The sequence below is a fragment of the Carassius auratus genome, chromosome 15, assembly GCF_003368295.1.
Source record: "Carassius auratus strain Wakin chromosome 15, ASM336829v1, whole genome shotgun sequence".
NCBI classification, from domain to species: domain Eukaryota; kingdom Metazoa; phylum Chordata; class Actinopteri; order Cypriniformes; family Cyprinidae; genus Carassius; species Carassius auratus.
Window position 1 is genome coordinate 11,514,551 of NC_039257.1, and position 16,383 is coordinate 11,530,933.

The 16,383-nt window shown below is 36.8% G+C and overlaps 1 protein-coding gene across 1 annotated transcript; it reads left to right on the forward strand.

Annotated features, from left to right (window-relative positions):
* The first annotated feature begins 193 nt into the window (after positions 1 to 193).
* On the forward strand, positions 194 to 13,779 carry LOC113115093 (D(2)-like dopamine receptor). Its single transcript, XM_026282373.1, has 8 exons — positions 194 to 580; positions 4,358 to 4,662; positions 6,821 to 6,930; positions 7,402 to 7,538; positions 9,235 to 9,434; positions 10,482 to 10,565; positions 10,861 to 11,209; positions 12,439 to 13,779. Exons 2-8 carry the CDS (start codon positions 4,384 to 4,386, stop codon positions 12,624 to 12,626), a joined length of 1,347 nt encoding a protein of 448 aa, XP_026138158.1. The 5' UTR covers positions 194 to 580; positions 4,358 to 4,383; the 3' UTR covers positions 12,627 to 13,779.
* The last annotated feature ends 2,604 nt before the right edge of the window (positions 13,780 to 16,383 follow it).

Below are 16,383 nucleotides of genomic sequence, written 5' to 3' on the forward strand. Positions count from 1 at the left end.
TGGGAACCACGTATTATTCATTGCCTTGAAAAAGATACAGGGAAGGAATGCTATCAATCACTCATATCAATTACAGGGTTTTGAAAAGAAGGAGATTTTGATGAAAGAACGCAGCACACGCGTATTTTATTCTTACTGATGTTTATGTAACAGTTACGCCTCGTTTCCAACCTTCTCAATCTCTGTTGGAGGGACTGAGATTGTCCCTCAGTGGATGCTGAAGGTTACCGCGTGCGTAAAGCGCGCGCTCGGATCCTGCGCGCTGCTCACACGCCGCTTGGACTCAAACGGATATGGGTTGCTCCTGCTAAGTGCAGTTTAACACCTCCACAAAACCAGGGGAAAAGCATATTTACATCAAGTTCAGGTTCTTCTAATCGCCAAAATGAAATTTCCTCGTGGAAGTAGTCGTGTGTTCCGGTTTACAGCGGTTGTATTCACCCGTGGAACTGTAATTGAGACAGAAGAGGAATATAGTTACAGTCGTTTGGGTGGACAAGTGTATCTGATGGAGAAAAGTGGATTTAAAATCTAAGAAACGGGATACTTCCGCTCTTTGGATGAAAGTTGCGGTTTTAAGGTACAGCACGGCATTTTCTCTCCTTTGTGATCTAGTTTTTTTCTGCTCATTAATAATTAGAAAGCATAGTAGAGCTGCTAATTAACAGATATTCACTGATGCTGACACTTTCAGAGAAACTTAATTCCGCTGCGTGAGGAAAAACAAGCATTTGTTTTAGACGAGTATGTGTGAACTGCCGGTTGTTATCTTTTCAAATTAATTAAACCTCCTTTCACAGTGAAACAATTGTTGTAATTTCTCTGTGCGATTATGTGTGAGCGTGCGTTTGACAGAGAGAGAGAGAGAACGAAAGAGAGAGAAAGAGGGAGGAAATAGGGTTGTAACCCATGTCTTTTATAGACATTGTCACTTTAGTTTTCAATATATCTGAACTTAGAATAGTTTAATTTTAGAGTTTTAGTCTTGGTATTTAAGGGTCACACATTAGGCTATATTAGAATATTAGAATTTAACTACTCTCTGTATGTATTTTTAATTCCATATGTTATATAGGTCAAACTGCAAATGCAATTATGTTAATCAAATCTTTAATTATACATACCTGCATTAAAATCTATCACAATATAAATACTATGTAGTAAATACGTAGGCCTATGTATACAGTGTAACTGTAAAAGATAGATAGATTGATTAATAGTCTTCTGTACTGATGGAGACTGTGAAGACAGGAAACAGTTGGGAGAAGAGTGGCACAGTGGTGGCTGATAGTCATACACTGTTTATTTGGAGTCCAGCAGTAACCAAAACCATAATGTTAACCCAACCTTTGCAGCAGATGCATATCTCAAGCAGAGGCGTCTTGTCCCCTCAGATTTCTAAGCCAAGTGGATTTTAAATGCAGCTTCCAAAAGACAAAGAATAGCAAATTAATATTTTCTATATTTAATACGCCTACAATTACACCGGCTTGACGTTCAGTGCATCATATCAGCAGCTGCTCATTTCAAATCTGCATTCACGTTTTTACAGCACTGTGCATTATAACCAATCACACACGATGCTGTTGAAATAATGAATGCATTGACCAATCAGAGCTGTTCAGATGAGTCTTAGCTAAAATTCTGGGGTTTTCTTCACTCGCTCACTGAATGAAAAGGCCTACCTTTTTCTGGCCAATTCTCTCGTTAGAAACAACAAAATGCAAATGTTTGTGCGAATCTGTAAGATGTTAATTTCAGTGTAAACAGCTTCAGTGATTATGGGAGTTTTTGAGAGTGCTTGAATTCTAGTCTGTCAGTGAAAATGTTCTTTGCTCTTTGTCTGTACATTGACAGTACTATGATTAATAGCCTTGCAATGTTTTTATTCACAATAACTTCCCATGTTAAATTCACATTAAATGCAAGCTCAGTCATATTAAAGCTGCGGTAGGTAACTTTTGATGCTCTAGCGGTTAATAAACAGAACTGCTTGCGTCTTGCGGAAGAACATTGTAGCCGGAACTACTTCTCTCTGTTTATGTCTATGAAGAATCACAAAGGTACTGTGTTACTCCGCCGCGGTACCCCCGAAGCAATCTAAAATAGTCAGAATATAAACACTTATTATAGGTGCACCCTAGTGATTCAGGACAAAACAAAACACGGTTTGGAAAATGGAATCATGGTGAACTCGCTTGTTATATACATTTTTCTACATTTTGAACACAAACAAAGTTACGGACCGCGGCTCTGATTGGTTGTTTTCTTACCGGGAGCGGATGAATTTCTGCAAATGGCAATAGGAGCACTGGGAGGAGCCAGAGGAGCTTGATTTTTTCACAGATTATCTGTCTCATATTCTACTGTCAGGACATAATGACAGGTTTAACAAATATGTAAAAAATATATTTTTACAAAAGTTTCCTACTGCAGCTTTAAAATATGTTATGGCATGACACCCATATCTGTTATTTAAGTAAACAGACATAGATGATAGATTACATCATTACATTAGCTTATTTTGACCATCGTCCACTATAGATCAACATAATCTATAAAGATGAAAATCAAGATATTTCAAGATATAGCGTATTTGATGTGCTTTGGAATGTTAAGAATAAAACAGAAAAAATAAATAAAACATAAATTCAGTTGTGGCTGCTGTGTCACATGAAGACCCCCACCCCCAACCCATGCTTTATAAAAAAATGATTAATGCATGACGCCCCTGATCTCAAGTTTCACATAACATCATGTATCTACACAATAATTACACTGTATCAAATGCTTTACATTTTAATCTAAATAGGACAACTAACATAATATAAGTGGTGAATTGTGTTTGTTCCTTTAGAAAAAAAAAATTCTTCTAATGAACAAAAACAAACTAATTTAAAGATGCATGGACATCCTGAATTGTTCTTATTGAAAATCCCATTACAAACCAACAAACAAACATACAAACACAATCACAAATTATTGATGTGAGAAAAAAAAATCAAAAAGGATCATTTAGTTGAGCAGTGATGCCTAATTTTTCTTCTGCAGGGAGTGTCAACTCTGAGACAGCTTTCATGATCAAAACTGACACAGAGAAGGCTAAAGAGGCAATTATGTGGAAAAACCAATAAGTTGTGGTCCCTTTACACAAGAGTGGGTTATATCTGTGATGATGGTGTTTTGTATGGGGTTGTTTTCCCCCAACAGAATGAATTTTACTATTATATTGAACGGTTTAAGTGATGACATATTGCTGTTGCACAATTGTTCATTTATGCACATCTGCCGACAAGACGCTGCCCAGACCCTGAGTGATGTTACATTCGAGGTGCACCAAGGTTCAAGCGTTCTCTCCGTCTTTTCCCCTTATATATCTTTCTTATTTACATAACGTGTCAAAACAGTGTAAAATGTCCAATGTGATGTGTTCAAATACCATTTGATATATTGCCAGTCATTTATAAAACTTTTATGGTAAATACAGTCCAGCCATAGGACTTCTTTCCAAATGTGTGACTTTCTTTCTTCAGAGGAACAAAAAAATAAGATTTACATTTATTGTATGCTGCAAGGGGTGGGGGGTGTCTAGAAAAAAAAAATCCTTTCATCTATCTCTTTAAGAATTACATTGTCCCTTCTTTCTCAAAGCCATAAGAAATGATCTATTCATGATGTGGAAAATCATTTGAGAAGACAAGTAGACCTTTGTTCTGAGTTTGATATCATTTAGATGGCCAAAATGGGTTAATTTGTCATGAAATGCAAATTAATTTAATCCATTTCCACACTAGGGCTATAATAAATTTGGTGCTGAGCTCACAGGAATTTAGCTAAATCTGCTAAATATGGAATGAAAAGCAACTGCTCACTGTGCAGTTCCTTTTTTTTCTTTAATTTTCAGAGACATTATGTACTACAAGCCAGTTTGTTGTGATATTTTGTGTAACAACCTCACCTCCCTGTGTCCACTTATTATTTAGCTGATACTGCTTATGTTTCTGTCCGTTTTCTGTGACATTGTACTAGTGAAACAGTAGAGAGGAAGGAGACTTCTGTCCTAGTTAGTCAAGTCACATCCAGAGTTCAAACACAGGCTTTTCAGGACAGCTGTGCGAACGAGCACCCATAAATAAAGGATAGACTTTACACAGTGTACCACGTTGCACAAAGCCATGGCCCTGTGCTTTCTAGTGAAAGCTTCTTCTCAGGTGTTCAAATACGAAATTGATTTTCATGCCAAAACTTAGTGGCTACACGTGCAATCTGGTTGATATAATACAAAACACATGACTTAAAAAAATGTAATTCTGGATTTCTTTCATAAAGACAAATAAAATATTGTCTTTTGTTATAGGATCTCGGCTTGGCTTCAACCATCTGATGGAAGTCTTCACGGAGTATGCCTATAATGAAAGCTTCTTTGAAAATGCATCCCAGGGCTTCAATGGGACGGAACAAGGGAAGCGGCACCAGTACAATTATTATGCCATGCTTCTCACACTGCTCATTTTCGTCATTGTCTTTGGCAACGTGCTTGTGTGTATGGCCGTCTCAAGGGAGAAAGCCCTGCAGACCACTACCAACTACCTGATAGTCAGCCTGGCTGTGGCTGATCTGCTAGTTGCCACACTCGTAATGCCATGGGTGGTTTACCTCGAGGTAGGTATCAGCATGATTGGATACTAAAATGGTTTAACAACCAACCATCTGTGGTTTACACTGATGCAAGTACAGGTTATTGAATCTTTCTCACATGATAAGACTGTCATTTCTTTGGCCATTTTCTTAATAACTCATTAGAGTCAATCTGGGCATGAATTAACTAAGAAAAGCTGCAGGCACCGTATTAAACCTAATTCTAGCCAATCAATTTGCAGTAGCCACCAGCAAATGTCTAATTCTAGAAATCTGATCCTAGCCATGGGTTAGTAGTTATTTTCAACCAAGTGAAGCATTCCTTGTGTATATCATTGAGATATACATATTAGCAAAGCTATCAAATATCAAGCAAAATCTATAGGTTTGTAATGCACTTTTGTACTTTAAACTGAGCTCTGAACAATGGGACACTTCAGATGCAACACGTCAAATTTACAGCATTATTATAACTCGCTGTATTAAATTAGCCTTTTGATATCGTGTGGTGTGTTGTTTTTCTCCTAAAGGGCAGTAACTCAGGTCATCATTTATTTAGTTTCACAGTTTCATCAGTTTCAATTTATACACATGAACAGAACATTAAGGAGCGCTATTGTGAGAGGGGTTGAAATGTTTATTGGCTAAATAAAAATTACTGAAAGTCCTCAACATTATTATTAGGGCAGATGAGATCATCATTCCAAATTTCCATAAACAACTTCAGGATATCTTCAGAATGTGAATGAAAATGAATCATGAATATAAACTAATTATACTAGCAAGAAATGACCAATAAAATCAAGTGCTTTATCTTAGCTGCAAGGTTGGGCCAAACTGACATTTTAAGAAATGTTCTCCTTTCAGTTCATTAATATGAATTTGAATTGAATTGCCCCCGCCTCACAGTGGCTGAATTAGAATTGACTCAATGCCTCACTCACAAAAACAGTCTTTCATCACCGACTACTGACATAACAATGTAACTGTTAAAAAGAGTCACTGCCACTAACAAAATTCAAGAATTAAAAAATGATTCAAATTCAATCCAAAACTTATTTGTCACAGATTACTGTTCAACTAGAATGGAATGTCAGCTTGCATTCTAACATTGTTCATTATTATAGCAGTGGAATACATTTCCATCCACCCATTCTATACAACATTTGTCTTCCGAATACATTTTATTCTATTTAAATCTTTTTCCTTAATTCAGGAGTCAAATAGAAATGTAAGTGCATTCTCAGGTCAGTACCACACAGCTCTGATTTATGGGAGCATGTTTCTGTTACAAAATAAAAAACAGCTTTTAAACAATAAATAAACTTGTAAGTTAACGTCTCACAATTCGGACTTTTCTAAAAGTCGAAATCGTCAGAAATAAACTCAGAATTGCAAGAAAAAAGTCCGAATCATGAGATAAAAGTTGCAATTTTTAATCTGTGGTGGAAAGAAGTTTCCATACTGATTAGCTCTTTCTGTGCACAACAATTTTATAAAGTTTCTATTTCTCTACACACTACATGCTTGTTCTACAGACTTTTCTCTCTTTTTCTCCCTCTGTTAGTGCAAGGACATGTTTTGATCACTAGCGATGTCTGAGAATTATAGCGGTGAGGCTCATTTCATCTTAGTTTACAGATATGGTGATGAACTGATTCAGGCAACTCACAGCCGCTTTCATTAGAGGTGTCAAATAATTCTTTAATCAATGACAGAGATGCAAACTCTAGTCGGGGACCTCAGACCATCAAGAGGTTTCTGAGTCCCTCGGCTTGCCTGAGGACACACATTAATCAGAGGCAGCTCAGAAAGCTCTGCCAGCCAACTCAGGAGATGTGAACTGTGGATGAGGCTGACCTGTGCTATATTGCTTCTTTCTGTCAGTTTTATCGCATAAACCAGAGAAAATGCCAATATTTTATTGGTTTAAACATTTTTATAGTGGCTAAAGCTGTTGCAAATTGACTCCCGCAGACTTGCAGATGAGAAAGACAGGTGGTTGTGGTGTTACTATGTATATTTCGACCCTAAAGATATTAGTAATATGCAATGCTTGCCAGAGTGTTTCTGGCAAGTAACTAACTATTGCACATTTGCAAGCAAACATTGTAGGTCTGCACACAAGATGCATTGTTCTACAATTAGCAGAGCGTTTAGTTGTCCATGTCTGTCCTCCCAGGTGGTGGGAGAGTGGCGGTTCAGCACAATCCATTGTGACATCTTTGTCACCCTGGACGTGATGATGTGTACAGCGAGCATACTCAATCTATGTGCCATCAGTATCGACAGGTAGGTGTTTCTGCACTGCCATTATAAGAGTGGTCTAATGCTGACCAAGACACCATTTGGAGCTCAGCTCAAAAGAGGGACCAACTCAGCTTCAGCACAACTGAATATAGACCGGATGTGGTGCTGATGTTGTTGTTATATATAGACGGCAACAACTTCATTGTACATTGTCACTTACAATGTCACATGAGCTCAGAATCGTAAGAAATACTTGTGAGATCAATAGCGGTTCATACTAAACGTCTCTCTATTTATATAGTAAGTAATCAGATACTAGAAGGAAAGTCTTAAAAGGATTACAGAGGTCATGGGATTGGGAAGCACCTATATGTGGTTCTATACTGTTCATCATAGGTCACATGATTGCAGGTATATTTGGAAAATTGTGTGCAGAGGTATGTAGGAATATGATACAGATCATATAATGCCTTTAAGATAACAACAAATCAAATGTTCTTGTATCTCCCACAGGTACACAGCTGTAGCCATGCCTATGTTGTACAACACACGCTACAGCTCCAAGAGGAGAGTCACAGTAATGATTTCTGTTGTCTGGATTCTGTCTTTTGCTATATCATGTCCACTGCTGTTTGGACTCAATAATACTGGTAAATATGGGTGAAAAAATATTCACTAACTAAATGCCAGGCCAGCACTATTTGCTAGGTCAGGGTTTTTTTTTTTTTTTTTCCGAAAAGGAATGCATACTTCTATTCCACAAGGATGCACTGAATTGATCAAAAATGACAGTAAAGATATTTACTGTATAATGATACAAATTATTTCTGTCAAACGAATGCTATTCTTTGGAACTTTTTTATTAATCAAAGAATCCTGGAAAAATGTATCACTTTTTTTTTTTTTTACAAAAGCACAACTGTTTTCACCACTGAAAATAAGTCTTGAGCATCAAATCAGCATATTACTATGATTTCTGTGGATAATTTGACACTGAAGACTCGAGTGATGGTTGCTGAAAATATATATTTTTTTTCTTAAATTTTTTTTAAACATTCACATAGAAAACATTTGTTTTAAATTGTAATAATATTTTATAATATTACTGTTTTACTTTATTATTTTTTTATCAAACTAATTGGTGAGTGTCAGAGACTTAAAAAAAAATCTTGCCAATCCCAAACATTTGAACAATAATATATTTTACATGTTTTAGTAGCGCTGTCAATCAATTACACTTTGTAATTCAATGATATACTGATTAATTAATCAAATTAAAGGCAATTCACTGCATGCATTTGTGGAGAAATGCCTTGAATTAAATTATAGACTTTAAATTATTGTGTGAGGCATTATGAAAGATAGAAAGATAAAATATAATCTAGTGTTTTATAACTGTAAGCTTATCTCTGACCTACTGTCCACTACAGCGCACTTTGTATCACATTATATGCATTATTCTGCATGTGAATTAATAACCATAAGGAATATGATAGCTAAAATCTGTGTAAGTGGATCCTCTTGTCTTAAACTTGAAGAAATGGCTTCTGCTTATTAATATTATTATGGCACAACAGCTTGCACTTTAAGAGCTGAATTTACAGAGTATCAATGTCATTAAATTGCATGCACACTGGTGTTAGGGACAGCCAAAATTAAGTTAGGTCACCACTTCATTTAAAAGTTATATTTGAGGTAGTCATTTAATCAGCATTCTTCTACTTGAATGCTCATGCTGGGAGGATGAGGTCAGGGATTTGTAGGCATGAACAAAACTAATTATAATGTAAGAGTCTGGGAAGTGGAGTGTTATATTCCACAGTATTAAATACAAGTATTATGTCAGCTGCTGCATTGATAGCTTTATGCTTTTTCTCTGTGCCTCTTAATTTTTTAGTATGTAAAGAGAGAATTTTGAGAATTTTTCTCCACAAAAATATTTTTTTTCCTAGGGGGGAAAAAATCTAAATTATCTGTCTACATTTTTTTTTTACTCCATTCATTTTTAATAACTTTGTCTCCTGAGGTCATGTGGTACAACCAACATTCAATAAATAAATATAACAAAACAAACAATCATAAAACAGGAGTGCAAAGGAATAAGTTCACTTTTTAATGATGCATAAAAAAATCTAAACCAAATTAAACCATTATCAATAAAATACAATCAACACAAAGTATATTTAATAAGTGTTACATTTTTCACTTTCTGTAACATGTGCAGTCAAATATGTTACTGACCCAGAAATCTGTTTTACCTATCTTCTCAGTAAACTCCATTTTGTTTCTATAATACATAATACATACAACAATGTCACTAATTTCCACTCTGTTTTTTCATTGCAGTCACTCATGACGATGCTCTGTGTGTGATCGCAAACCCTGCCTTTGTAGTGTACTCCTCTATTGTATCATTCTACGTCCCCTTCATCATAACACTACTAGTATACGTGCAGATCTACGTGGTACTGCGAAAGAGACGGAAACGTGTCAACACCAAACGCACATGCCCAGTTACAGACATGGATATGAGCTCGACATTAAAGGTGAGAACAGCTGCAGGAGGACAAAAGTTTCTACTTACTTGGCACTCCAGTAGAGTTAAGTGAACTGGGGTTGTTAAAAACTGCAGTGTCAATGAATTTCTAAGTAATTAATCAGCACTGCAATTCCCATTAGCTGTATATCAGTAATAGAGCAGTAGCAGTACATCACTAATGAACAGTTAGATAGTAGTAAATAATAGCACAATTTTTTTTTTTTAATCTGTGATCATAGCTTGTCTAGAATGACCTTCTCTGGTATTGATTCTGCCGACATACAGCAAATCAATGTGTGCCATGCAGGAAATGGCGGCTGCTTCATATGACTGTTATTATAATACATGGCTAGTCTTTGCATTCATTTACACGGAGCAATGACATCCAGGCTTCTCCATGGAGTGCATGCCACAGCAGAATAAATTCAATATAGCATTATTCAAAGAAACTGATAGCTTATCTACCCAGTCGTATGCTTCTGCACAAGGGCATCAGTGCATTATTGAGAGCCATTTGTGGTTAGGGAGTTCTCACACTGTGTCCTGACGGCATAAGTAAACATAGCATCTCCTATCAGTGGTTTTTGTCACTGCTGTGTCTCCTCCAAAGCATTCTGATGTGAAAACAGGCTTAGATCAACATCATGTTTATTTCAGGAGTGCTTTCATTTTGAAATGCAAAACTCGTCCTTATCCTTCTATACAGCAAGTGTCTTGTTTTCAAAATGCTGAAGTTTTGGATTTAGATCTGAAATTATCTTTAGATTGGCCACTTACGTATGCTTTGGAGATTGAGAATGCAAAGCTTTGGCAATCCTCAGCTAATTTAAAATGTTAAAGGATTTGAAAACTTTTCCTAGCGCATTACCTATAAACATGATCTATAAGCTGACATTTGCATAAAATATCACTGTGACTGAATGGAATTTCCAATCTTCCAGTTGCATGTTTCTATAATTGCAAATAAATTTAAACCGAACCCAGGGCGGGACAACTAATTTCTTTCTGGTCTTAATCTGTCAAAACAGTCTGGTGTTTCTCCCATGTGTTTCAGAAATGCACCCACCCTGATGATGTGAAGCTCTGCACTGTGATCGTCAAGTCCAGTGGGAATTTTCCTGTGAACAACAAAAACGTGGTACAGCCAATTTCACTTTTTCTTTCCAAATATTGCTCTTGACAGGATTCTTGAGCTTCTAACTGTTTGTCATATGTACCAGAAGTAATAACGACAGATGACATTTGAGAAATGACAGCAAATATTAAATGTTAATCTCTGCATCCAGTCTAGACTTCATATAAAGTTATGTCGACTGAAACAATACACTGTTCTGTTATTAAATGAGCTGTTTGATAAAGTGAACCAATTCAAAGAATGAGCACTACAGCACTAATTTGAACCAAAATGACTTCTTTTTCATATTTTTTGTTAGATCTTCATAAAGGAGGTGGTAAACAATGGCGATGACATCCAAATGGATGAAATGACAAACTTAAACCCTTCGAGACAGAGGAAGCAGGATCAGTCTGGTACAAGTCAACAACACAGCAGGCTGGTTAACTCTAATCTAAGAGAGACTGACATATCACCCCCATCGCCTGAAGCTGGTGTCAAACCTGAAAGAAATGGCAACACCAGCAATATCACCAAAGGGGCCAAAGCATTTGAGATCCAGGTCTCCCCCACCGGCAAAACACAGACATCGGTCAAGACTCTTAACAAACGCAAAATCTCCCAGCAGAAGGAGAAGAAGGCTACTCAAATGTTGGCTATTGTCCTTGGTAAGTGTTGCTTTAAAATACTTTAATGGTGAAGTGTGTAATTCGTTTTTTTTTTTTACACAAAAATTAAGTTAAATATTTTGGTTGATTATCTCATAAGTGTAAACACTGTGGCACTTTTAAAACATTGCTTTGTATTTCGTCATTACAACCAGCAGGGTTGCCAGATCTGTGTAACAAAATTAGTCCAATGGCCAATCAAAACTAGGTCAATGACCCAAGCCCAAATATCAAAACTCAACATGTATATATTTTACAGTCACTGTTATGCATTTGTAGCTTACTATATCGCAGCAATCGTAAACACTGTTAGTCTTTGTAAAGGTAGGGTGACCATATGCGCCGTTCATACGGTGACACGTCCCAGCCAGGATTTTAATAATGCCTAAAACATCCAGAGCAGTTTGACCAATAACATGCAGGTATTGTACATAATCGACCAATCGTGGGGCTGCGTGTGAGAAGGTGAGATCTAGAGGGAACAATCAAAGGAAAGTTCGATTTACTTGAAGCGTCGCTGCGCACAATGCTTCAAGTCAAATGAACGAACAAACACGTGAAAGCGATTCAAAAGTATAAGGAGCCATCTGCTCTGCTCTTTATATCTTTCATGAATGTAACACAACAATCAACCTGCACAGTGCAAATAGCCAAAACCTGGATATTTTAGGCAATATTAAAATCCTGGCTGGGACGTGTCCCGTATGGACGGCGCATATGGTCACCCTCTGTAAAGGACCTCATTTACATTTAGCAGATGCTTTCATCCAAATGAGTAAGTTCCCTACCAGTGTCCCTCCCTCACAAAACTTTTAAGATCTAGCACAGTTAAATAATCTGTCAAACCTTTAACCGGCAGAGAAAAAACAGTATCCCACAGCAACAGATGAAAAGTAGCCCAGTTTTAAGGGAAGACTCTAGACATAGCATCCTCAAAAGCCGGCCTGACAACAGCAACACTGATACAGCCAATGGTGTGACTCTCGGGGCAGTATTATCTGTTTTTTCAGCCAAAAGCATACATTCAGATTATTGTGTTTGATTTCTGCAGTTTCATTTGATGAAGCTAATGGTGTGAAAATTACTCACTTCAGCGTTAACGATACTGTTTGAATTCATTTAATTGAATAATGTACATATGTACCCCTAAATGAAATGTTTTATATAGGTTTTTTAACTAAAATTTCCCACCCAAACTGAATTATTAACTCTGTGTGCTTTATTTTCAGGTGTGTTTATCATCTGCTGGCTGCCGTTCTTCATCACGCACATTGTGAACACCTACTGCCAGGTCCCTCCTGAACTCTACACTGCCTTCACGTGGCTGGGCTACGTGAACAGTGCTGTAAATCCCATCATATACACCACTTTCAACATTGAGTTTCGCAAAGCTTTCATTAAGATTTTACACTGTTGAAAGAGAACTCACTTCACCGGAGCAGAAGGGATAGAAATGACACTGTACCTCATCGGCAGTGGACACACTGTAAAACTTCAAAATAAAGATTTTAAATTGGATCCCATGTGGACTGTGGCCTGGGGGCTACATCTCTTGCATTTCACAGAGATGAAAATTAAAGGAATGTATATAAATTGTATGTATTATAAAAATGATTTTGTTGCAAGATCATACCGCCCAGAAAATAAAAGAAAAACACATAGAAAATCCCTGGGGGAGATGTGCTTAAAGCAGTATTTTCAGCACAGACAATTGTTTGGAATTGCTTCAAGCAATTCCTTTGCATATCTGTTTGTCAGTATTATCATTATTTTGATTATTTGCTCAAAACCTAAATGTAACTAGGTGGAAACAGCATTTTAAATCATAGCAGTACATACTGTGATACAAACAAATGCTTTTGTAACCAATAGGCCATGCATTGCATGGAGGTTGTAATTTGTTTGCTGAAAAGCTTATGCCAGTCATGTCTGCAATGTTATGTCCCACGTTTATAATGTTTGTTAGGTGTTCTCTCAGAAAACTAACAGCAGGCAGAAACCTTAAATAATACATTCAGCACAAACAGCAAATCTGTAATCAACTAAATTTTTTTGTACCAATATCAGCATTTGTGCCACATCTAGAGCAAAGTGGATTTAACATAAAAAGCAGAGATAACAAATACATTTTCATTAAAATGCTTTGATATATATATATAAAAAAAAACATTAAACGTCATTTGTCAGCCTTCCTGGTGAAAGCATTAAACACTGCAGCTCTTTGTTTTGGCCTCGAGGAGGTAAAGATAATACTGATGAAGTGAAAGGAGAGGATAAGGACGAACTGCATGCAGTCACTGACGTAATGAGTGTACATTTAAATTTAGATTTTTTTTTTACTATTTATTATGTTTATATGCATAACTTTTCATGCTTTATATGACACACTTTGAATGTGATGGGCCTGTCGTTACATTGTAATGCATGTTCTCATAAGATGTATGTGGCACAATGATATAAGCTTATGAATAAAGTAATTGTGCACTGACAGTTTGCCGTATTATGACAGATGTTTTTAGTGAGACAACCCAACAAAATCTGAAATCAATCTCTTGATTTATCGCTGTAAACCCTGGAAGAACTATAGGAACAGACTTTCCTGCAAACTTCATGGAGCAAAAGAACACTAGAGCCATAAAACAAAGTTTTGAGTCCCTGGCCTGAGGGCTGAGTCAACTGATGTGGCACAGATCAAGCATTTGTTATGAATGCATGTTCTGTGGACAACACAATGATATTAGCCCCATGGCAACCATCTGTGGAAACAGCTGATGATCAGCATGCTGCTTTTTGCTGGCTACGCATTTAGGCTACTGCTAAACTCTAGGCTTCACAAAGGTTGTGTAGTTTAGATGTAGTTTTTGTTGTCAGAATCCTTATAAGAATTGGAAATCCCTGGAAAAAATCATAGATTTTCATCATCATAGGGAATATAGAAAAATAATCCATCTCTGAATCCAAAATTGAGGTAAAAGATCCACACATAGTGAAAATAAGGTAACTTGATGACTCCAGTTGAATAATTGATGTCTTCTGAAGCTAAATGATAGGCCAACTGATATATGTGTGTATTTGTTTGACAGTTGGGCAAGCAGTTTATAGTAAAAAAAAAAAAAGTTAAAATACTAATTTTCTTTCATTGATTCATCAACTGGGGTCATATGCATTACAGTTGTGATTGTTTTGCGTGGATTTTGAAGCATTAACTTCAAGTGTCACATACAAATGCGTTATATGGAATCACAGAGATTATTATTATTATTATTATTTTTTTCCTTTATGCTTGTGTTCATCTGTAGAAAAAAAGTCATATGCTGTACATCTGGTAGGCTATGGCATAAATAATGAGAGCATGTTCATTTTTGGATGGAGTATCCTATTAAGGTCCCACGCATTTAACTGGCTCACAACAATCCTGAGCCATAAAAAGGCCTATATATATATAGGTAAAGCGACACTGTAAATCTTCAGCCTGTGTTGATTGTGAAGCACAGATCACTGTCAAAACTCTCAGGGCCAGGCAGTGACAGTCTTAAGAGGAGATTAAACCAGTGATGTTCGACCCTCAACACCAGGGATGTGTATGGCACTAGTCATTTATTTCACATTTGCAAATAAAATCTGTCAAGATAATTTTTTTCACCACTCGTCTGCATTGCAATCGCTAATGTGGCTGGATGTGAAAGTGCTGCATGTGAATAATGATTTTGCTCTGAAAATGAGAGACACTTGAGCAAAGTAAACTTCCCACTTGGCTTTTCAAAAGAAACAGATTAAGAACTTAAAATTCTTCAAGCTTCATTAGCCGACTAAATTACCTGTTAAAAATAACTTGTTAGCACGGCCGCTAACAACAGCCTGGTAATTTGCACTAAAAATTCCTCAATGCAAAGTATGACATTGCTTGTAAGAAGCGTCATGAACTTGGACAGTTTCTAATTAACTAAATTGCTCATTTGATACCCAGCAATCAAGGTTATTTTTCTTGCGAGTCAACAGAAGGGCTAATGCCACGGGAGGTTTCATCGTCATACACGGCGTTCAACAGTCCTTGATTGCTGTCGGCACTTAACAGAACCTGAAAGGGGTCACGTGGGTGCATATTAAGTCCTTTTAGAGATGTGACAGATGACAGAAGGCAACAAGAGAGGAAGGGTATCATTTACAAATCATTTGATGCTATTTGAGTTTAAAACACAAATAAGTTTAAATCACTTGACTTATTCAAGCATGTACGCGGGTTCTTGTCTCCTCAGTCTAAACACAGTAAAAGACTTTGGGACTTAAGTCCCTGGGCTAGAGATATTGGGCTGAGAATGATTTGTGCAAGCAAGTAGTTAGAAAGAGAGAGAAGGAGAGAGATAGAGAAAGAAAGGGAGGGTGTGAGGGCTCCCACAGCGTTGAAGCTTTAATCACTTTCTTGACCCCCCTTCTATGAGTCCAACTAAAGAGAATTAAGCTGGACCAGCTGAGCCACAGACAGGTGCTGTGTTTGTTTTGCTGATGTGTTAATAAGAGTGCTCCTGCTGCCCACTGGACCCTCCTCCACACACACCCCACCCAGTCAAAACACACAGCGCTGATTCATTTAATAGGGCGATGCTGTCAGGAACTGCAAATAGAAATCATTTGTCCACACAATTATGTAATTATTTGAGGAAATGGCATTGAACTGTGGCTCTCCCATCCATTCGAGTCAGAATAAAGCTGTGCTTTGATTTGAAGGATATTTTGATCGACTAGACATGCCATATGAGTTCATTTTCTAAGCGGACACTTCCATTAAATCAGTTTACAGGAAATTGTAGGCTGCAATCAGCCAATACGTTATTAAGGGAAATAAATAGAAATTCAAATAAGCCTTGTCTCACTATACTGGTCTCCACGTTAAACTTTTGCAGAATGTATAAATGACTTTTGATATCATTTTGATCATGTTATATAGACTAGCTTTGCTTGATTCATGTAAAACAGTAAAGCAACAATTTAAGGTCATGTTGAAAATGTTGAGATTATTTTTTTCATCAATGCTCAAGAGAAAAAATTAAGGCTGTGTCATCTAACATGATTTTACCCTGCTAGATAAGAAATATGTATTAATGAACAAACACGTGAAATGCACAGAAATGTGATGATTTTTGGGTCTTACAGTATGTCGCAAGGGGACATGGAGA

Bases quoted from the DNA above. Each gene is read 5' to 3' on its own strand.
- LOC113115093 (XM_026282373.1), top strand. From the start codon at position 4,384: ATGGAAGTCTTCACGGAGTATGCCTATAATGAAAGCTTCTTTGAAAAT. The intron at 7,539-9,234 runs GTAAATATGGGT...TTTTCATTGCAG, and splicing joins GTTTGGACTCAATAATACTG to TCACTCATGACGATGCTCTG. The intron at 11,210-12,438 runs GTAAGTGTTGCT...CTTTATTTTCAG, and splicing joins AATGTTGGCTATTGTCCTTG to GTGTGTTTATCATCTGCTGG.